The sequence below is a fragment of the Aethalodelphis obliquidens genome, unplaced genomic scaffold (assembly GCF_003676395.1).
Source record: "Aethalodelphis obliquidens isolate GAN/ISIS:26980383/991018 unplaced genomic scaffold, ASM367639v1 scaffold39, whole genome shotgun sequence".
In the NCBI taxonomy this organism is placed as follows: Eukaryota; Metazoa; Chordata; class Mammalia; order Artiodactyla; family Delphinidae; genus Aethalodelphis; species Aethalodelphis obliquidens.
Genome location: NW_020837983.1, coordinates 12856556 through 12879692, shown reverse-complemented (window position 1 = coordinate 12879692; position 23137 = coordinate 12856556). Strand labels below are relative to the sequence as shown.

The 23137-nt window shown below is 44.7% G+C and overlaps 1 protein-coding gene and 1 long non-coding RNA gene across 2 annotated transcripts in view; both read right to left on the bottom strand.

The window, feature by feature from the left end:
* The window catches only part of BAALC (BAALC binder of MAP3K1 and KLF4), a 90382-nt gene extending 85651 nt beyond the window's left edge, over window positions 1-4731 (bottom strand). Inside the window, exon 1 of the mRNA XM_027131574.1 lies at window positions 4572-4731. Coding sequence (XP_026987375.1) covers window positions 4572-4731 — 160 coding nt within the window. The remainder of the gene's footprint in view (window positions 1-4571) is intronic.
* A 3289-nt stretch (window positions 4732-8020) lies between these two features.
* LOC113633404 (uncharacterized) lies at window positions 8021-19756 on the bottom strand. Its single transcript, XR_003438182.1, has 3 exons — window positions 17558-19756; window positions 15706-15813; window positions 8021-12732 (listed from the first exon to the last, which is right to left on the bottom strand). It is a non-coding gene; the product is annotated as an uncharacterized LOC113633404 (long non-coding RNA).
* Between the last annotated feature and the right edge of the window lie 3381 nt (window positions 19757-23137).

The window sequence follows — 23137 nt, the reverse complement described above, 5'->3', positions numbered from 1 at the left end:
GAAAATACAACAGCAATCTTCAAATGTTGAAGGAACGATCTATGTGAGACCAGGTGGAAATTACAAGGCAGCAGGAAGAGTTTCTTGCAAGGGAAACTGCTCCACAAAGGTATGGGTAGACCTCCATCCCTAGGGAAGAGATATCACTTCCTCAGAGATGCTGCGGAAGAAAACTGTGCTGAGACCAGACTAGACTGCCAAGAGACCACACTAGACTTTGAGTTCCATCCACTGTCAAATCAAGAATTCTATAGTTGATCCCCCCATTCACCAGGAGGGCAGGATTTAGGAGTGCGGGCTTTGGATTCAGAAAAAGCTGGATTCGAGTCTTGGATCGGGAAAAGCTACTGCACACTCTAAGCCTCATTCCCTCACTTGCAAAAGGAGGATAGCAATAGTTCTACCTCATCCCCCCTCGTGAGGATTAAGAGAGATGATTTACATAAAGTGCCACTAAGCATAGCGCCTGGCCCTTGGTAAGATATCAATAAATGTTAGCTCATGGTAATATTAAGTGCCCTTCATTTCACCTGACATATTTCAATTGATTTAGATAAATCATTTTGCTGTGAGTCTAATTCTGCAATCTTCCATCTTGCATTCACTAAAGCACTTATTATAGCAATTTAAAACTATAAAGTAGAAGCATTTTAGAGAAATTTGAAATGTTTTATTCTCTAGAGACATTAGAAAAATACTAACAGTAGAAAAGGGGAGGGACCTGCCAATGCAGGGGACACAGGTTTGATCCCTGGTCCGGGAAGATCCCACATGCCGTGGAGCAACTAAGCCTGTACGCCACAACTACTGAGCCCACGTGCCACAACTACTGAAGCCCACGCACCTAGAGCCCGTGCTCCACAACAAGAGAAGCCACCGCAAGGAGAAGCCCACGCACCACAACGAAGAGTAGCCCCCGCTTGCAACTAGAGAAAGCCCGCGCGCATCAACGAAGACCCAACCCAATGAAGCCAAAAAGAAAAAATCTATAGACTATCTAAAATAGTCTATGTCCTATACTAGGTTTAAAAAAAAAAAGAAAGAAAAGGGGATCTTTAAGGATGTAATTTAAGGGACTCGTGATTAAATTGAGGTGAAGCTAGGAAGTTATTCATGTATGGAATGGCTGAGCTAGGCTGGGGCAGAGCAACCTCAGAGACCCCCTTTCTCCATAGGAGACCTCCATCAGACCACAGAGGTAAAAATCAATCCAGTAAACTGATCTTATGAGAACTAAATCACACCAGACCAATTTAATTTCCTCCTGTGACAGAGAGACAGGCTTCGATGACACAGAGAAGCAATGGATATCAGATACTGCGGCTTCAGTTAGGTCTTTAATTCCAGCCTACATAATAGTTAAATCTAAAAATCGAATTCTGCTGGCAAGTGGAGGTGATCCCCAAACACAGAGATCAAAGGCTCAGGATCATGTAAGGATCCTGTAAGTAAGGAGAAGAAGGAAAGAAACTCTTTCCTTTGTGGAACTGGCAGAAAAACATGCCTCCTTCCTGCGGTGAAATGCAGAATTCATTCAACAAATACTGAACACCTGTCACGTGATGTGACCTCAATCTGGACTGGACTAAGAGAAATAGAAATGAGGTTTACAAGCAGATGTGCTTAAATAGGGCCTTTTGGTAGATATGGGTGTGGAGTTGAGGTTGAGGGGTGGTGGTGCTACAGAAGAAATGGCATCTTTGAGCTGGGCCAGGGGTTTCAATGGGGTAGGGCAAAGCTGGGGGCACTTGTTAAAGAAAAGCTGTGGGCTCAGAAAGACACTTGGAGGAATCTAGGTTAAACTCATTCAAGTGGGAAAACATCGGCAGCAAGGGATGCAAGGCAGAGCAAAGGGGGAGGGAATCTAGGAAGAGCTGACAGGGGAGGGGAGGGTTAAACGGAGAGCCTACGCGTTCAAGAAAATCCCAGCTGGGGGCTCCACAGTGTAACTGGCTAAGCACAAGATAGAAAGATGCATTAGTCCACTCCCTGCCCTCAGAGCTCCTGAGGTTGGGAGGGCTAGAAGGAAAGGGGCTTCAATTTGCTACTAAAGGAGAGTGACCAGGGGCCCAGAAAGAAAGGACTCTTGAGGACTGAGGGAGCTGGGGGTAAGAACTGTGAAAGGACTGGGAGGCTGTGCAGTGCAGACTGGGGCAACTTAACTGAATCCCATCTGCCTTCAACAGATGACCTTCAGAGAGCCTCTGCAGCTCTAGAGTTCTAGTCATGAAGGCCTTAGTGATGATTTTACAACCTGAATTCCCCTAAATCCAGCTTCTCCTTTTGTCCCCCCATGAGAAAAGAGTTGATGGAAACAGGAAAAAGTGGCATTCTGGCTTCTCATCACCACACAGTCACTGCGGGCCAGTGGGTGGCCCCCAGAAGACTGGAACTGAATTCACAGGCGGTGCACTGGCAGCAGGTGGGTGAGGCTGGGGGAGCAGGAGGGAAGAAAAAAATAAAGGATGCTGGCTAATCTCGCAGGGCGGCTGAAACCCAGGAGAACTGTCGCTTTCTCCAATGACCCACGCTGACCAAAGATGACAAGTTGCTAGTCTGGAAAATCCACAAGAATCAAGAAGGCATTTTTTCTAAAGGCTCTGAAGGGAATGCCAGTGGATTTCCAGGGACAGCTTGAGTCCATCTTGATCTTCAGAAACGTTCCTCTCCTCTGAGGTTGATGGAAATTTCTAGGGAATTGAAATGATCCTGCCCATCTAAGTGTCTTGCCAATTTCAGGGCGCTGTTCTGAGACTGGAGCCGAGCCCTTCCTGTGAATGATTCAGGTCTTCAGCACCACTTGCCTGTCAGGGCTGTCCCATGTTTGGTAGGGTACCACGAATGAGCATGCTTGTCCCGGACCCCACCTGTTGCGGGAACCAGATCTCATGATGCACGATGGGACATGACTCAGGATGGCAGAGTAATAAATGAATAAGCATTGGAAACAAATAAATATGTACATATTTAGTCATCCCATAATAACTCTCTCACACTCATACACATGTACACACACACACTATATACTTCCAGTCACCAAGGCAACCATTCCCTGAAGCTGTACTTTGTTCTTTTCCACGTTAGATGTTTTTAACCTTATTTCCTTGGAGTGCAGCTCTGGTCTTTTTGAGTGTCTCCTGAGAGGTACCTTACCTCCTCAGGAAATGTTGTTACATCTAACATTTACCAGGTCTATTTTGAAGGCTCGTGTCTTATCCTCATTCTGACACTGAATTCAGCCAACACCATCTGAAAGCCCACTGAAAGCGTCAGCAATACGAAATAACCACTATGATTGCTACTGTGAGTCAGAAAAATTAGAGACAAATGAAGTATTATGCCTTGCACAATTTTCACTGACGGTTCTCACTTAAAAAAAAAAATCACAAAGTTCATGTGAAAAAGGACCCAGCTTGGTCCTAAAAGATGGAGACAGAGTCTCAGGATTAAAGTGACAGCTCTTATTTAGGAGGCAGGAATTTAGGGCTACTGATGTGTTCAGAGTAGTTGACATTTCTCTCCTCCTCCTTATAATATATGCTATTCTTCAAATTAACCTCATTTTCTATCTTAGATTTCAATATTAAAAAATGCCAGCAACATAAAGGGAAATAGTTAAAACATCCTTATACAAATATTGATCTGGCTTCTGACAACATCCATGTAATAAGCAGTGAGGTTTTTTCCGTTTAACGTCACTAACAAGTTTATGATTAAAGGTCAGTCTGTGGCAACAGTCTGTTTTCATCTCTACGTTACAATTATTACTGTCTGCTTTAAAAGAAAAAACAAAATGTGATTTGCGACAGGTCCAGAAAGTTCTTTGCATATCCTTCTATCAGATTTCTGCCAGAATGGTAAGAGTATTTAATTTATAGTCGTAATCCGCTTTCATGCCTTGCCTCGTATAAAGCATCGAGGCACCGTGGGGTAGAGAGGAAGTCCTTGCTATGAAACAACTGCCTGAAAAGTAAGCTGAAGTGCAGAACTAGTGATGGGGCGGCCGTTGTTTATTTTGTCCTGAACTAGGATTCTGGTTTTCAAAACCCGAGACACGGGAGAAAAGGCGGAAGCCACGAGGAAGAAACCACCCAGGTAATCTGGACCAGTCTATAAATCAAGGGAGAGAGTGTCCAGGCGGCCAGAGGAGGAAACGGGCCAAAATCCAGCGGAGGCGAGTCCAAGCGGGCGAGAAGCCTGGGTGGGCGGCGGGACAGGTGTGCGAGCCGCGCGGGCTGTCCTCCCACCCGACCCGGCCCCGGCCAATGAGCAGGCACGGGCGGAGGCCAAGAGGTGCGGGGTTTCCGCGAGGCCCAGGGGATTAGCTCAGCCTTTTGTAGGGGTCTCTGGTTGGCCCTGCTCCCTGGGCCTGGGTCGGTCAGTCTGTCAGCAGACAGGTGCTGTCTGTTTCCCGCCTCCCCGCTCCTCCCCCGGCCCCAACACCACCAACACCATTCCGCACAGAATTCTCTGGGGGACTGGGCTGCCCCGGCGCCCCGCGTCCCTCCCGCTTCCCCCTCCCGTGCCCAGCCTCCCAGCGCTGGGGGTCTGCGGGAGCCAGGCGCACTCACCTGCGTGCAGGCCGCCCGCCTCGGGGCCGCTGTCCGGGGTGGCGTTGCTGGGCGACGCGTCCGAGTCGGTGTAGGTGAGCCATGTGGACTCCGTCTCGCGAGTCCAGCTCTCGTAGTAGCGGGGCTCGATGGCATCCGCCCGGCTCCCGCCGCAGCCCATCCTCCTGCGCTGCTGGCGCGCCCAGCGGCCGCTCGGTTCGCGGTTCTAGGGCGGCTCAGCCCCGGCGGCGCAGCCCGGGCCGGCGAGGAGGCGGCGGCGGCGGCGGCGGCGGCGGCGGCATCGCGTCCCTCGACCCGCCTGCCCGCCCGCGCCGCAGCCAGGCGCCCAGCTCCCGCGGCGCCAGCCGCCCCCTCCGCCGCGCCGGCTCCCAGCGCGCCCCTCCTCTCCTCCTCCTCCCAGGCCCTCCCCTTCCCCACCTCTCCTCCCCCACCTCCCCTCGCCCTTGCTGCCCTACCCCCAACCCCGTGCCAAGTCAAACGCTTCCCCGCATGCTCCCTCGGTGCGCCCCAGCCGGACGTGGGACGCAAGAGCGGCGGCCTGAGAATAGGAGGAGGGCGGTATGGGAGTGGGTGGATTCCGCGAGGGGTTCAGCCTCGCCGGCTAGGGTTACCCCTTTATTTATCCGTCTCTCCCAACCTCCCTCCCTCCCTCCCTCCCTTCCTTCCTTTCTTCCTTCCACCTTCGTTCCATTCATCCATCCTGGGGGCTTTGGAAGGTACCCCAAGCTTTCTGGCCACTTGTTCAAAACCAGTGGAGCTGATGACAGCCCAGAAACAGGGGAGAAACTATTGCTACGAAGAATTAAGGAGCAGTCAGACCCCCTGCCTGTCCTAGTTGGTCTGAGGAGCAGAGAGTAGGGCCTATAATTTCTGAGAGAGCTGGGCTGGACTCTCTGTCACTAACACCCTTTCCAGTTCTGTGACTTCGAACTTTGTTCTCAGGAATCGCAGGGCAGCCGGAACACTCTCTCTGGATGGGGCTGGGAGGTGTGGCAGGCTTCCCTCCAAACCCACTGAGGGCCTTGATATTCCAGGTGCACACTCAGCTCTGCATGCTCCATGTGCGCACACTTAGAGCTCAGACTTGGGTAAGCCAAAGAATTTGCCTGTCCCAAAGGAGCCAGGACATGTGGTAAAAGAAGGAAACTGCCTTAAAGAGACAGCTAAGAAAGAAGGGTTGAAAGAATAAATCCTCAATGACGAGGCTCTGTCAGAATGCCATAGTGTTGAGTAAGTATTGTTTTCATTCATTCAAGACTATATATACACTTTTAATTGAAATATATTTGATGTACAATACTGTGTTAGTTTCAGGTGTACTACATAGTATTTGACATTAGTATCCATTATGAAATGATCACCATGATAATTCTAGTAACATCTGTCCCTGTAAAGTTATTACAATATTATTGAACATATTCCTTATTCTGTATATTACATCCTCGTGGCTTATTTATTGTATAACTGAAAGTTTGTACCTCTTAATCCCCTTCACCTATCTCACCCACCTTCCCACCTTCCTCCCCTCTGGCAACCATTCTTTTGTTCTCTGTACCTATGAGTCTGTTTTCAGCTTGTTTTGTTTGTTTGGTTTGGTTTTTAGATTCCACATGTAAGTGATATCATACAGTATTTGTCTTTCTCTGTCTGACTTATTTCACTTACCACAATACTCTCTAGATCCATCCAGGTTGTTGCAAATGGCAAGGTTTCATTTCTTTTATAATGGCTGAGTAATATTCCATTGTCTATATACCACATCTTCTTTATCCATTTATCTGTTGATGGACACTTATGTTGCTTCCATATCTTGGGTATTGTAAATAATGCTGCAACGAACACTGGGGTGCATATATCTTTTCAAATGAGTAGTTTTGTTTTCTTCTGGTAAATACCCAGAAGTAAAATTGCTGGATTATATAGTAGTTCTACTTTTAATTTTTTGAGGAAACTCCATACTGTTTTCCATCGTGGCTATACCAACTTACATTCCCACCAACAGTTCCTGAGGGTTCCCTTTTCTCCACATCCTCACCAACACTTGTTATTTGTTGTCTTTCTGATGATAGCTATTCTGGCAGATATGAGGTGGTATCATTGTGGGTTTGATTTGCATTTCCCTGATGATTAGTGACGTTGCGCATCTTTTCATATGCCTGTTGGCCATCTATTTGTCTTCTTTGGAAAAATGTCTATTCAGATCCTCTGCCCATTTTTAAATTTTTCAATTTTTTTTGATGTTAAGTTGTATGAGTCCTCTGCATATCTTGGATATTGGAATTGTTTGCAAATATCTTCTCCTGTTCAGTAGATTGCCTTTTTATTTTGTTGGTAGTTTCCTTTGCTGTGCAAAAGCTTTTTAATTTTATGTAGTCCCATTTGTTTATTTTTGCTTTTTTTTCCCTTGCTGAGGAGACAGATCCAAAAAAATATTGCTAAGACCAATGTCAAAGAGCATACTGCCTATGTTTTCTTCTAGGAGTTTTATGGTTTCAGGTCTTACATTTAAGTCTTTAATTCATTTCCAGTTTAGTTTTGTATATGGTTTGAGAAAGTAGTCCAGTTTCATTCTTTTGCATCCAGCTGTCCAGTTTTCCCAACACTATTTATTGAAGAAACTGTCTTTTCCCCATTTTCTGTTCCTGGCTTCTTTGTCATAGATTAATTGACCATATAAGCATGGGTTTATTTCTGGGCTCTCTAGTCTGTTCCACTGATCTATGGGTCTGCTTTGTGTCAGTACCATACGGTTTTGATTACTGTAGCTTTGTAGTATAGTTTGAAATCAGGGAGCATGATACTTCCAGCTTTGTTCTTTCTCAAGATTGTTTTGGCTATTGGGGTCTTTTGTGTTTCCATACAAATTTTAGAATTATTTGTTCTAGCTCTGTGAAAAATGCCATTGGTATTTTGATAGGGATTGCATTGAATCTGTAGATTGCCTTGCAGAGTACAGTCATTTTAACAATATTAATTCTTCCAAACCATGAGTGCAGTATATCTTTCCATTTATTTGTGTCATCTTCAATTTCTTTCATCAATGTCTAGTTTTCCAAGTCTTTTACCTCTTTGATTAGAATCATTCCTAAGTATTTTGTTCTTTTTGATACAATTGTAAATGGGATTATTTTCCTTATTTCTCTTTCTGAAAGTTCATTTTTAGTGAATAGAAGTACAACAGATTTCTGTATATTAATTTTGTATCCTGCAACTTTACTGAATTCATTTATTAGTTCTAATAGTTTTTTGGTGGGGTCTTTAGGATTTTCTATATATATTATCATACCATCTGCAAACAGTGACAATTTTACTTCTTCCTTTCCAATTTGGATTCCTTTTATTTCTTTTTCTTATCTGATTGCTGTGGCTAGGACTTCCACTGCTGTGTTGAATAAAAGTGGTGAGAATGGGCATCCTTGTCTTGTTCCTGATCTTAGAGGAAACGCTTTCAACTTTTCACCACTGAGTATGATACTAGCTGTGGGTTTGTCATATATGGCCTTTATTATGTTGAGGTATGTTCCCTCATTCAACATATATTTACTAAATACCTATTATGGCAAAACACTGCTAGTAGATATAATACCCATCTAATACATTTTGTTTATTACCAATTGTATATATACTGTAATGTGTACTGTTATTATATCTTATAAAGTATACAGAATATAGGTATAGTATTCATTATATCCTATATAATGGATAGAATGTAGACTAGGTTACAGGGTCTATAGCACTCAGTATGTAGCATCTAGTAGGTAGGCTAAGTCCAGGGCATTCCTGGCACATAGTAGGAATGAGTAATGTGGACTAAAGAAGATCTAGTTTAGCACAGAGCTGCTAGACGTCCCTCCGGCAGGTACTAATCAGGATCCATAATGCAGAAGTGAGCAAAGACTCACTGAGCCAAGATCAGGGGCTCCTCCTCCTCACGCTGAGCCCAGAGCCTGCCAAACCCCAGGGCCCAGGCTGGCCATTCCTCTGCAGGCTTTGCTTCTCCTTTTAAGACGCCCCAGCAGGTCTTCTCCACCTTGTTTCAGCTGCCAGAGCATTGTGAGCAACGGAAATGAGATGAGCATGAGAGGAGTTGCAGGAGTAGTCTGGGCCAGCCCAGGCATGGAAAGGAGTATAGGAAGGGATTTAGACTTCATCCTAAAAGCAATGGGAAACACTGGTAAGCTTGAAGCCACGCACTGCCAGCATCAGATCTGCTTTAGTGAACTGTCACTCTGGAGGTGGGTGGAGAACGGGCGGCAGAGAGGCCAGACTGGGTCCTGGGAGAGCATTAGGAGGCTCGCAGGGAGAGACGATGATGTGGGAGGATGCGAGGAGTTGGGTGGATAGGATTGCCAGTTACTGAGAAGAGGAATCCTAGAGGCAAACTAGTATTGTTATCTGCATGGAGAGGTCTGGAAATGGCAGGTAGATGAGGAATACTGTTTTGGTTGAATTTGCAATGCCTCTGAGACATGAGTTCACATAGGTAAAGCACTTAGCTCAGTTGCCAGAATAGTACAAGTGGCTTTATAAGTGCTAGTTCTCCTTATCACATGGCTCTAAGTCTAGAACTCAGGAGAGAGGTCTCAGCTAGAAAATTAATTTAGGAGGCATCAGCATATGAAATCTACCTGAAGAAATGTCTCTCGCCCCAAATAGCTTGGCCTTCCCTGTTCTTGTTTTCTAGTGTTCAACCTCCCCAGCCCCTGCCTCCCGCCCCCAACCCCTTGCAGCTCAATCTCTCCTGTCCCCCGTCTTGCTCCCTTTCTTATGAGAAGCAACTTACCTCTGTCCCAGCATCTGACTCCTCGTTTGATATTTCAACCACAGCTTAACGCTTTCTTCAGGCGTATCAAAGACTTGAAGGACGAAGATGTTGTCCACACTCAGCTTTGAAAGATCCTCCATTACCAGGCAGTGGAGGATCATAAATAACAATCATTTTTTCTTGTCACATATTCAGCTTCTAAATAAGGTATCTAACATAGGTACCAATTGGGAATAGGGCCAATTGACATTTTGCCAGTGACCGAAGACAGGAATGGAAAACTGCGTGAACCGGCATCATGTTTCTGATCGATTCCAGCAATGTTTCAGTGCCCATGTGGATTAACACCTCAGGAAGGTACTCTGCCAACCCAGCTTCCTGAGGCTCTGGGAGGAGGCTAAGCTGGAGTGGTGAGTGTGAAAAGAGGCAGGAATGGGGATCATCAGAGTCAGATTAGGGAGCAGGTGCAGTGAAATTGTGATCTCGTTGACTTTGAGCTGCCCAGGTGACATGTGTAGGAAGATGTCAAGTTGGCAGTTAGATAAATACAAAGCTGGAGTCCAGAAGAGAGGTCCAGGCTGGGACCATAGGAGTCAGTGAGATCCTAGGGAGGTAGCATGGGAAGAGAAGTCTGGTAGTGAGCACGGAGGATGTTCAACATTTGGAGGGTGAGTGGAGGGAAAGAGCCAGCAAAGGCCATAGAGGGGAAATCGTAGAGGAGCGTGGCACGTCAACGATCTTGAGAGAGGAGAGAGTTCTGACTGTGCATCTACAAAAGGCAGATTGCATCACACGGAGACCGAGAAGCGGACCGTGGGATCTAACATCAGGGAGGTCAAGTTCAGTGGAATGTTGGCAGTGGAGGCCAAATTGAAGTGGGTTCAAGAGTAAAGGAGTGGCGAGGGACGAGACAGCAATGTAGCAGCTGAAGGGAAAGTCCGCATTAGAATTCTTTTTTTAATTGAAGAAACTAGAGCGTGTTTAGGGCTAGAGGAGGAGGTGAGGATACTGAAACCTGGGGGTAGGAGGGGGAGAGCCACAGAAGTGCGATGGGATTGCCCCCGTGGGAGGAGGGCACCTCTATCTGCACTATTGTAACAGGAGTGCAGGAGGAGGGCTGGGAGGATTTCAGATTTGGAACTAGGATGTTGAGCGTTCTCCAAAGGGATGGGGTTTATCTTCTCTGTGAAGTAAGAAGCAAGGTTAGCCACTGAGAGTGGGTGGAAGAGGATTTCAGAGACTGAGAAAAATAGAGAAGGATTCCATCATTATTACAGAGACTGAAAGACTGAGCTGTAAGTTTTGGGGGGCAGTCCTCAGCCCAGTTGAGGCTGCTGATTGTGGAGATTCCTCAGCAGAGTTCAGCTACCCGGGTGCGAGTTCCAGATGAGTGAGGGTTCAGCCAAGCCTGGGAAGAGGTAATGTGCAAGGACAGAGGGACCAGGAAGTGGCTGAAATAGTGGCACATGGAACCCACTGTGTGGGAGGGAGCTGATGGGGGAGGAGGACGAGGTGAGGCTCCACGGTGGCCAAGAAGCTTCTACTGTAGGGCCCTTAGGTAGCCGGTTGGGAGGAGAGGGGGTTGACGGTAGACACAGCAGCAGCAGGACTTTGAAACCCCATGTAGAAGGACCCCTAAAAAGTGCTGAGATCAGACAACTGCCCATTCAAAACCTGTGGACAGGCTAAGGGGCCCGAGTAAAAGTATAAATGGAAACCCTCATACCACATACCTACTTTTTAAAGGTTTATCAACCAAGTTAGCACACTTAGGAAAAATATGTTCTATCCTCTTATCTCGACAAGTTATCTTCATAACGACCTGAAAGGCCAGGTTCTAAAGTAGAATTTTCGGAGTCTTTGAAGTTCTGCGCTGAACATGGCAGAGCAGGCCAAGCTGACCCAGTCTGTGACTCCTCTCCCTGCCCCCAAGTCAGTCCTGATCTGCAAGAGTCCTTGTGGACACACGTCGCTGTAAACCCACAAGTCCACGTTCCATCTACGCTCTCCTCCTACAAATCGCTGCCTTTGGCCACCCCGCTGGCTGAGGAGTCTGTGGCTGGGGGATGCAATGTGCCCTCAAGGGGCTTGCTTCCAATGCAGGCTCTGGAAGTAGGGTCAGGGCCTTTGGGGCAGGGAATTGCAAGGTCCCGGATACCCAGAAGGGAGGTTAGAAGGAGCTGAGGCCCAGACTCCAGGTGGATGCAGCCCATGGCCCCTGGATTCCTGGCCCCTAGAGAAAACCAGAGTAGGGCCTCTAGAACAGGGGCCTGGAGCAGGGCTCCCTCTTGCCAGGTACTGTCCACTGATGTGAATGGAATTGCAAACACTTCCAGAAAACAGGGGATAGTTGTAAAGTTCTCGGATTAAGTGTGGTCACTGATTGCACACACATTTCTGAACATCTACCATGTATATTTTAAGCTTCTCAAGGACAAGGATGTTGTCTCATTTAGCTTGGAATCCTTAAGAAAGATTAATTCAATGCCTTCATGTAGTCAATGCTCATCAAATATTTGCTTAATGAATGAATGACAAGAGGCAGTATGGGGATGTGGTTAAGAATATAGATTCTAGAGCCCAACTGTCTGAGTGTGGAGCTTGACGCTGCCACTTACCAACTGGATAGCCTTGGACAAGTTACTATCACCTATGCCTCAGTTTTCTCATCTGTAAATGGGGATAATGAATTGTGTGAGTAGGTGTAAAGGCTTGGAAGAGTGCCTGGCACATAGAAAGCACTCATCATTGTTACCTATCACTGCACTTTGGGGGAAAGGAGAAACAATGGCATCTCTCTCCCTTACAGAGGAAATCTCCGAAATTATGTGTTTTCACATGAGATAATGTCTGTGAATTTGCTTAGCACACAGCAAAAGTTTGGTAAATGGTAGCCTTTTTTTCTTTTCCTTCCTTCCCTTTATGATGTTACTACTATCAACCTTCCTGAAAACAAAATTTCTTACCACCATCCCTACCAAATCATTATCGCAGAGGAACAGTCTATTTTTTTCATGGAATCTCTTCTGGCTATTATGTAGTGCCATAAATTCAGAGAAATTTTGAACCCAGAAAAACCTAGAGATCAGCTGATCCAGTCCTTCGATTTTACCAACTAGGAAATCATAGCTCAGAGAGGTTTGTGGAATCACCCAGAGTCACAGAAGAAGGTGCTGTCTCTGGTAGAGCTGAAGTTTCAATAGGGGCTTGGAGCCTCTGCTTGGCTCTGTGCTCCTTTAATTACGACTCTCTAGCTGGTACTGAATTTTCTCCCAAAACTTTCAGAATAAGTGTAATAAATTAAATGTAATATATAAAGTGTAATAAATTGTGTTAAACCATCTGTTCAGAATCTAGAACTCGACTGGCATGAATTAGGCATCTTTTTCCATCAAGCTGAAAAACAAACAAAAGAATGAATTATTTTAAAGTGGGGATGGTTGCAACTTTGGAAAGCCTTAGCCAAAGTCATCCAGAGCAATGAAGTTGATTATGCCTTTCAAAACTATGGCTGAATGCAGTATCTCACATCTGTCAGAATGGCCATCATCAAAAAATCTACAAACAATAAATGCTGGAAAGGGTGTGGAGAAAAGGGAACCCTCATACACTGTTGGTGAGAGTGTAAATTGATACAGCCACTATGGAGAACAGTATGGAGGTTCCTTAAAAAACTAAAAATAGAACTACCATACGACCCAGCAATCCCACTACTGGGCATATACCTTGAGAAAACCATAATTCAAAAAGAGTCATGTACCATAATGTTCATTGCAGCTCTATTTACAATAGCCAGGACTTGGAAGCAACCTAAGTGTCCATTGACAGATGAATGGATAAAGAAGATGTGGCACATATATACAATGGAATATTACTCAGCCATAAAAAGAAACGAAATTGAGTTATTTGTAGTGAGGTAGATGGACCTAGAGTCTGTCATACAGAGTGAAGTAAGTCAGAAAGAGAAAAACAAATACCGTACGCTAACACATATATATGGAATCTAAAATAATTGTCATGAAGAACCTAGGGGCAGGACAGGAATAAAGACGCAGACCTACTAGAGAATGGACTTGAGGACACAGGGACGGGGAAGGGGAAGCTGGGACGAAGTGAGAGAGTGGCGTGGACATATATACACTACCAAATGTAAAATAGATAGCTAGTGGGAAGCTGTCGCATAGCACCAAGGGAGATCAGCTTGGTGCTTTGTGACCAGTTAGAAGGGTGGGATAGGGAGGGTGGGAGGGAGGGAGACGCAAGAGAGAAGAGATATGGGGATATATGTATATGTATAACTGATTCACTTTGTTATAAAGCAGAAACTAACACACCATTGTAAAGCAATTATACTCCAATAAAGATGTTAAAAAAAAATAAAACAGGGATACAAGCTAATATTAAAAATATAAATGTAGACTTAGATTATAGTAGGAAGATGGGAAAAATATATAATAATAATTAATAATGTATTTAAGTCCTTCATTTAAAGAGAAGGCTTTTCAGATTGGATTAACAAACAAATAATATTGGACTACATACTTTTATGAAATACTCTAATGCCAGGTGATACAGAAAGTTTTTTTAAAAATAAGTATTAGCCACGATATGCCAGATAGATAATGGTCAATATATTAAAATTTTAAAAATACCTGAATATGTGGCAAAAAACATTGTATGGCGTACAGGCTTTTTTTTTTTTTTTTTTTTTTTTTTTTAAGGAGGAGACAGTACAAAATAAAACTTACACACCTTAAAAAAAAAAAACTATTGCTGAGTAGTATTTGTTACGTGATGGGATTCTCAAAATAACATATCTGAGACTTTAACACCCCTTGTGGTGGGCACCACCACTGACTCATTTCTATGGAAACTGGAGCACTGGGCTTGGCTCTGCCCAAACTTTGGTGAGCCAGGGAAAGGAGACCTTGGGTGAGGCGGTCAGGGTTCAGAACAGAAGCTCCACAGGACCCCAAACCTGCCATCAGGATCAGTCATCTGAAAATGAGTAAAGATAGATTCACTGCCTTATAAGTTTCAATTTTCCAAGTGAAAAAAAGTAATACAGAGGAAGAGCAATAGCAGCAATAGTTCTGGCCTCCAGGGCAGACCCCAGGTAAGTCTCTTTAGGCCAGAATGCCAGCCCTCAGCAAGGACTCCACTGCTCCAGATTCAGCAGAGCAAACCAGAACTGTAGCCCCTACCCTCCCTCTGGAGGATATTAAAGCAGCTTCCACTGAGCACCCCTCCCAGTCCCCAGTCTTGGCTAGCTGACAGGTCCTCATTATTCTACAAACTGTAATTTTTGTCGTGAAGGAAGAGCTTGAGGTTAGCGCCCCAAACGACAAAATCTGATACCATTCTCTGCATCTGGGTAAAAAAAGTCAGCCAGTGCCAGTTGACGTGGGCCCATTCATGCATCTCTCGCCTTTGAAGAATGACTCCATGCCCCGGGGGAAATGTACGATGCACCTGGACTTCAGGTGATGCAGACAGATGGGGTAAACGTGACAACCACGGTGGAAACAAGAAAGGGAAACTGAAATATCATTATTAAAATGGCAAAAGGGGAAATGGGTTTTTGACTTGGTTGAGGAGGTTAGAAAATGTGAAAAAGGGAATTTTGGAAAATAAAAGTAATTAAATATGATACCACAAAACATTTATATAGGAAATGAAATTTAAATGTGAAATGAAACACTAAATTCTCCCTCCACTAATCTTTAAACCAAATAATTCTCATGAGAAGAGAGGTCTGCTCCGTTGGGTTAATTCTAAAGAAATTCAGCAAGTTCTTTCAATAACTTCAAAATCTGTCTCAGTGCCTGAATCAATGTCCCGTGGCACTTTATCATACCCCGAATAAAAACCCGGGACAAAGCAGTTGCGGGTATTTCCGAGTTTCTGATTTCATTATGCTTCCTTCCTGTGTAGCACTGCTCATTAGTAAGATGTAAGGAATAACCAATTTGTTCTCTCACAAAGGAATATGAGCCACAGTCTACTGGAAATGGCCTGGAGAGGAAAATCTGGTGATGATGAGGTGGACGGGTGAGTTTTTTAATTGTCAGAACAACTTCAAATTGTAGATTGTGATAGTTGGAAAAGAGGGGTACTGAATTAGAGGTGAGAATAGATCCAGAAAGGCATACTCACACAGTACTACTTCCAAAGAGAATTCTGAAAACCCAGAGAAGGTCTTGATAAAATATCCACATAGCATTAGATATTCTTAAGAGCCTTTAGAGTCATCATGATCTATGTCTTCTAACATTGTACTGGCTGAATTAATAATATCATCCTCTGCACTTCCGGGGCTTGCGTTTCTGAGGCAAAGCTCAAAGATGTGGAACAGAAAGTTCTCCTCACCTCTGACCGTGGCCTGGAAAATGGAGGCAACTTGTTTCTTGGGGCTCTTGAAGGTTCTCAGAAATGTTCACTTAGCACAGAGTAGGCTAGATAATTGAGATTCTTTCTCTGAAAGAAAAGAAAGCACTTTCAGACCATTTTTGTTTGCTGTTTGCTTAATCATATCACAGTTAACCTGGACTTCTGATCACTAAAGAGAGGCGGTGTGTCTTGTTCATTTCCCTTTGCAAAGAGTTGCTTGCCTCTGCAGGCAGAGCAAATAAAAATGAGTCCCAGGCAAGTGAAAAAATACAAATTGATTTTCATATTTATTACACTTCTCCTTCAGGCGAGGCAGACCGTTAACTAGACCTAGGTATAAAGTTAGATCACACCCCAGCAGAGCTCAGGGCAGCAGATGGCAACTTTTATTCATCATTTCCCAGGTGAGGGGAAAAGGACCACAGTCATTTACACTGTCAATGCCATTTCGGTGGTGGCTGTTGTGGTTGATGCCTTCATCAGATAAGGAATAGACCTAGAAGAGAGGGGGTGAGACCCTGGAAAGTCAGGCCATCTCTCAATCCTGTCCCCATAAAATTAATGTAGAAAGGAGGCTCAGTTTGCTTTCTGCTAGTCTTCAGTCAGCAGAAAAGTAATTGCCTTACCCTAAATGAAAAACATGACTTCCTGATTATAGTAAATAGGGGAAGGAAAAAAAAGAGCAGGACAGACAATCAGGTCTTTCATTTGTAATAATCCAGTGAAAGCGCTGCCTCGGCAGAGAGCTGGCAGCTCAGGAGCTGATGAAAAGAAGCCGAGAGAGCCCATGGGGCATTTTGAAGGCGGAATTTGTCCAGATGCTTGAAGCTCCCGGTGCACTGTCCATTAGGGAGGTTCACCCGACTCTGCCTGTGCTGGGGGGTAGGTAAACCAAGGATTTAGAATGTTCTGTGCATTTTCCCCTTCAAACAAACCTGTGTTCAAATTTTGGCTCTGACACTTACTAACTGTGAGACCACAAGCATGTTTCTGTGCCTCGGTCTCATTTATGACATGGAAATAAGCATGGTACTGGCCTTACAGTGTTGTTGGAAAGAGGGCACGGTGCTTGGAAAGTTCTGAACACAAGTCCTAACACAGCAAGTCTTCAAGAGATGGCAGCTATGATTTTAATCCTTAAAAATGTTTTATTCTTGTCACTGTTGTTCCTTGACTGACTGGGACAGCCGGGTCTTCTTTCTGTCCAGTTTTTGACATTGCTGGGCTGCCTGGACCTGCTCTCTCACAGTGTCCTTAAAGCCCTGGCATCCTCAGAGCAAGACAAAGAGTGGGGACAAGCTAAGTTAACCCCCAATGGGACTCCGAAAGTACAGAGGCCCCTCTCCCTTTCTTGGTGTCTCCACTTCTGGCCAGACAGGCAGAGAGCTCATAGACAGGTACAAGTTTCTGCCCAGAGGCAGCTGCCTTTTGCACCCAGAGGTGACCATGGAAACTGACCGGGCCTACTGGCTGGTGTCCATCCCCGCAAGAACAGCTTTCTGATAGACGGTGGATCAGATGGCCCTTGGCTGCGCACGGACAGCTTCCAGGCTGGAACGGGTATACTTGGGGGGACAGCTCCTGTGACTAATGATAGCCAACACTTACAGAGAACTTATATGTCCCAGTCTCTGTATAATAAGCACTTTGAACATGGATTAGCTCATTTACTCTTCACAGCAACATTAAGAGGTAGGTGCCATTAAAAGCCCCATTGTCATGATGAGAACACTGAGACCTAGGGGGGCTAAGTGTCTTATCCAATGTCAACCATAACACCAAAGCTAAGAGTTAAACCCAGGTCTTTATGACCCAAAGTCCATGCACTCACTGATCACAATGCTGATCTCACACTTGAGAGCTGTTCACCTGGGCTGGCGACCTGCAAACATCTAAGTAGCTGCGTATGTCATGGCTCCAGGGTGGAGAGCCTGCAAGGTCTTCTCCAAGGGCAACCCCACTGCGGGAAAGCTATGTGTGTTCTCCTACTGTTCACAGGAGAAAAATGAAGATTAAAAAGGCCGTGGGAGAAATTTACCAGTTCCAAGCAGCGTCTATGCTGTGAGTAATCCTATCTAGGATTGAGAAAAATAGAACAGTTACTGGAAATAGGGTGAAAAATACTCCTTCCACAGTTTAGGACTCCCTCATAAACAACCATGAGACCAAATCCAGGAACAAGCCACAAATATGAGAGCGACGATTTGATTTTGTTTATTATCTGTGTTGCATAGGGTGTGATCCTGGCAGCGCTGGGGAGAAATGAGCTAGCAAAACATTACGTGTGGGCTGGTAGAATGTTTGAATTATCTGCATTAATTGATTTTACCTCGGTTAGATTCTTTCATAAGGCTGAATGAATTGATGTGAATTTCAGGTTCTCAGCTAACCAGCAAGCAACTCATTTCCGAATCTCAGAGAATTGCTGCTATCACACAGGCCAGAGAGCAGGTGTTTTCACTCTTAACAAAGCATCTCAAATAAGAATAGAACTTCAGGATTTTTTTTAGGTGCATTTACTAAGAAGCCCCATACAGAAAGAACAGTGTATTTCTTTTGGTCCCTCGAGCATGTATGCAGATATTTTAGGGGGGAAAGGCAGGGCCTGGAGTGATTACAGAGTTTTTGAAAAGCAGGTGATTGTGGTGGGGAACAGTGTAAAGCTAAATTGTTCAAATATATCTAAATCTATCTAGACATAGGCTTGGGTGGCTCTATTTGCTTGAGAGGCTGAGAAGCCTCTTGGGAGGACGATTTGGGGAAAGCAAGCTGGCTCAAAGAGCAAGGTCTTTGCTATCAGAAAGACGGATGGTTCCTAGTGCGTCCCAGTGCTGTTATTAAAAGTCACCTCTTGCCCTCCTCATGCCCCTGGTCTCCCAAACTCCCCTCCTCTGTGAACTTGTGTCCAAATCCTATAGAAAGGAGGAGGATGTAAGCAAAACTAGACAACAGTTTCACTCAAAAGATGTTTGCTGTTAGGGCATAGAGTTCCCTCCCTTGCACTCAACCAACCAGATGAAACATACACAAAAATAAGAGAGATATGTGCTTTGGCACCTCTAGGGCTCCAATGTCCTGGCAGGAGACTTGGTACCCAGAAGAAGTATATGCACCCAGAGAAATAACAGGTGCCCAGTAGAAAAACCATGGTGTCTGCTGTAGACCATGGTAAGAAGTTTGGATTTTGTTTTAAGAGCAATGCAAAGTATTTTTATCAGAAGAGAGAATAACCTTTGGTTTTTAAAAGATCACCTGTGTGGAGGACAGATTTTAGAGAGCCAAGAGAAAAAGTAGGGAGACCAGTTTGGACATTTTTGCAAGAGTCAAGGCAAGAGATGACAGTCGCTTATAGACTAACGTGGTAGCAATGAGGATGGAGAAAATGGATCAATTTGAGACACATTACGGAGGAAGAGTCAAGAAAGCTGGCTGATGCTTTGGATGTTGGGGTAAGGAAGAGGGAGAAAACAAGAACGACTCTGATTTCTGCTTGCATATTTGGGTAGATGTGGGAGACTATAACAGGAAAGAAACTTTGTATTCTATTACAAGTTAATCGCTAAAGGGATGTTGCCTATGAACTTAAATTATACTTAATAGCCCATCTCTAGGAATCCTGCCTCCCAGATAATGAGCATTAAGCTAAAATACCTTTGTTTAGCTCACAGGAAACACTCTGGCCAGTCCTACCAGGAATGGCTGCATGAAGGAAGAAATTAATACATCCCCTCCGGAGTTTGGCTGGAACCAGGACTTTACTCCCTCCCCTTTTAGTGTGAAAGAAGCCTGAATTCTAACTCGGGGAAGATGGTTCTTTGGGATATTAGTCTACCATCTTCTTGGTCTGCTGGCTTTCCAAATAAAGTCGCTATTCCTTGCCCCAACAGCTCATCTCTTAATTTATTGGCCTGTCGTGCAATGAGCAGTATGAGCTTGAACTTGGTAACAAGACTTGATGAGGAATAAATTTAGAGAAAAATATCAGGAATTCTGCTTTGCAAATCAACAAAATTATCAATGTAAAAGGAGACATTAGGGACTTCCCTGGTGGTCCAGTGGTTAGGGCTCCATGCTCCCAATGCAGGGGACCTGGGTTCGATCCCTGGTCGGGGAACTAGATCCTACATGCTGCAACTAAAATATCCCACATGCTGCAACTAAAGATCCCGCATGCCGCAACTAAGACCCGAGCAGCCAAATAAATAAATATTTAAAAATAAATAAATAAAAATAAAAGGAGACATGACAACTGACATCACAGAAAAACAAAAGATCATATGAATAACTATATATCAACAGACTGGATGACCTAGAAGAATTGGAAAAATTCTTAGAACTATACAACCTACCAAGACTGAGTCAGGAAGAAATAGAAAATCTGAATAGACCAATTACTAGTAAATAGATTGAATCAGTAATCAAAAATCTCCCAGTGAAAGAGTTCCGTTTTGGCTCCTTTGAACTTAAACATGCTTGGGAGATAAATAGGCAACTGGATAGAGAAGACGGCAAGTCAAAGGAAGGTGGGTGTCGGAGCCAAGAACAAAAGTGAGAGATTCCCTGAGTGTAGAGGGGAGAAGAGAGGATGCCCTGGGATCAAACCTTGAAGAAACCACTCTGTAGAGGATGGGTAGGGGAAAAGGAACTTGAGAAGAAAGTTGAGAAGAGGAGAGCAGAGAGTGGGAGGGAAACCAAACAGGTGTGGTGTCCCAGAAGCCGAGAGAAGAGAACCTGCAGCACACGGCAAGTGATACTCAAATATTTCTTCTCTGGATATCTCCATGTGGCAATGACCAGCTTGGGGTTGCTGAAGTGAAAGTTCATGTCTGAGGACCTTCAGTTTCTGGACTAAATCTCTCTCATCTCTCTGGGCGGGAAGCGCCTCATCTTCCATGGAGCCCTCACTGGGCAGTGGCGGCAGCTGGCTGGGCTCCTTTAGTTGGCAGTGGTGGTTCATGATGCGGTGTAACCGTGGCTCTGTAAACTGAGTTGTTTGGTTATCATGATCTACAAGATATATTCTCCCGGAAACTGTACTCTGGACTTCCCAACCGGGTGGCAGTGGTCCAAGTTCATCACAGTTCACGCTGTTGAGGTCTCTGGGTATCCTGGGGTCGTGCCGTGTGCTAACTCCAGTCTGCGTGTGCAGGAAGTAAGAGAGTATTCAGGTTTTTTTGTTGTTTTTTGTTTGTTTGTTTTTTGCGGTACGCGGGCCTCTCACTGCTGAGGCCTCTCCCGTTGCGGAGCACAGGCTCCGGACGCGCAGGCTCAGTGGCCATGGCTCACAGGCCCAGCCGCTCCGCAGCATGCGGGATCTTCCCGCACCGGGGCACGAACCCGTGTCCCCTGCATTAGCAGGCGGACTCTCAACCACTGCACCACCAGGGAAGCCCGAAAGTATTCAGTTTTGACTAAGGCTGCTGAGAGGCTAGGTCGAGGGTGAAAGACAGCCCACCACATTTGAGAAGGAGAGGTCCCTGGTGAACTTGGTACGAGTGACATCAAGTGGAGGGGTGGAGTCAGAGCCAGAGTAGAGGGTTAATGAGAGAGAGAACACAGACATCTCATTTTACTCCTGGAAACCCAAAAAACAACAATGAAGCAATTGTATTTAACATGAACCTGTAAGGATGGTGAGAAGGGGAGAGGACAAAACCACAAAATTTTGAGAGCTGGAAATCAACTAGATTAGTTTTAACTGATCGAGCAGACTGAAGAAAGCTGAATTTGAAGTCAGCAGTGAGGAAATGTAAAACCAGCACAATTTACACCTTCAAAGTCTCAGTAATTGGTGGCACCAGGAAATTTTAACCGTGGAGGTAAGGCAAGGGGGCTGGGAATTGGCATTAAAACAAGGAGAATTGGTTGAAAGCAGTTTAAAAAGTAAGTACATCTGCAGGATCCCCACCATACCCTGAACAGTCTTTGAACTGCTCTCTCCCCTCCTGGCAGAAGACTGGATTTATTCTCTAGGAAGATGAAACACTGAGTCCCTAGACTGTGGTTCCAAGTGGGAAGACTGAGAGACAGTGAGATTACTGGTGCCAAGACTCCTCAGGGATCTTCCCCTCCTCACCTTCCAGAACACAGACAGGGAGGATTCTCTGGGGAAATGAACCAGTCCAGAGGAAATATACTTACATCAGGGTCACCCAAGGAAACAGCCTAGCCAGACTGCCCTCCTATGAAGCTCACAATTGGTAAGCTCCACTCATGTGAACAAAGCTTCAAATCAGCTATTTGGTCCTCACTGTCAAGTATAAGCAGACAGCAAGTATTACAAAATATCTGAAGAGAGCCTTTAATATGAAAGAGCTACTTGCAGAGAACTGAGACTATACAAGAGGAAGAAAACTCCCCCCCCCAAGTTATTAATATCCTCCAGATATCAGAGGGATATTGCAACCTCAAAAAAAAAAAAAAACCCAGAATGCAAATAAAATAGGAGTTCAGAGAACAAACAACAACTAAAACCCCTAAGGAACAAACTTCCAATTATAAGATAAAGAGGTACTACAGATGTGCAACACGACAAACATAATTAATACTGCTGTATGTGATATACGGAAGTTTTTTTCTTTCTTTTTTCCTTTAACATCTTTATTGGAGTATAATTGCTTTACAATGGTGTGTTAGTTTCTGCTTTATAACAAAGTGAATCAGCAATACATATACATATATCCCCATATCCCCTCCCTCTTGCGCCTCCCTCCCACCCTCCCCTTCCCACGCTCTAGGTGGTCACAAAGCACTGAGCTGATCTCCCTGTGCTATGCAGCTGCTTCCCACTAGCTATCTATTTTACATTTGGTAGTATATATAAGTCCCACTTCGTCCCAGCTTACCCTTCCCCCTCCCCATATCCTCAAGTTCATTCTCTGCATCTGTGTCTTTATTCCTGTCCTGCCCCTAGGTTCATCAGAACCACTTTTTGTTTTTTAGATTCCATATACATGTGTTAGCATACGGTATTCGTTTTTCTCTTTCTAACTTACTTCATTCACTCTTTATGACTGACTCTAGGTCCATCCACCTCACTACAAATAACTCAGTTTCGTTTCTTTTTATGGCTGAGTAATATTCCATTGTATATATGTGCCACATCTTCTTTATCCATTCATCTGTCGATGGACGCTTAGGTTGCTTCCATGTCCTGGCTATTGTAAATAGAGCTGCAATGAACATTGTGGTACATGACTCTTTTTGAATTATGGTTTCCTCAGGGTATATGCCCAGTAGTGGGATTACTGGGTCGTATGGTAGTTCTATTTTTAGTTTTTAAGGAACCTCCATACTGTTCTCCAATAGTGGCTGTACCAATATACATTCCCACCAACAGTGCAAGAGGCTTCCCTTTTCTCCACACCCTCTCCAGCATTTATTGTTTGTAGATTTATTTATTTTTTCGCAG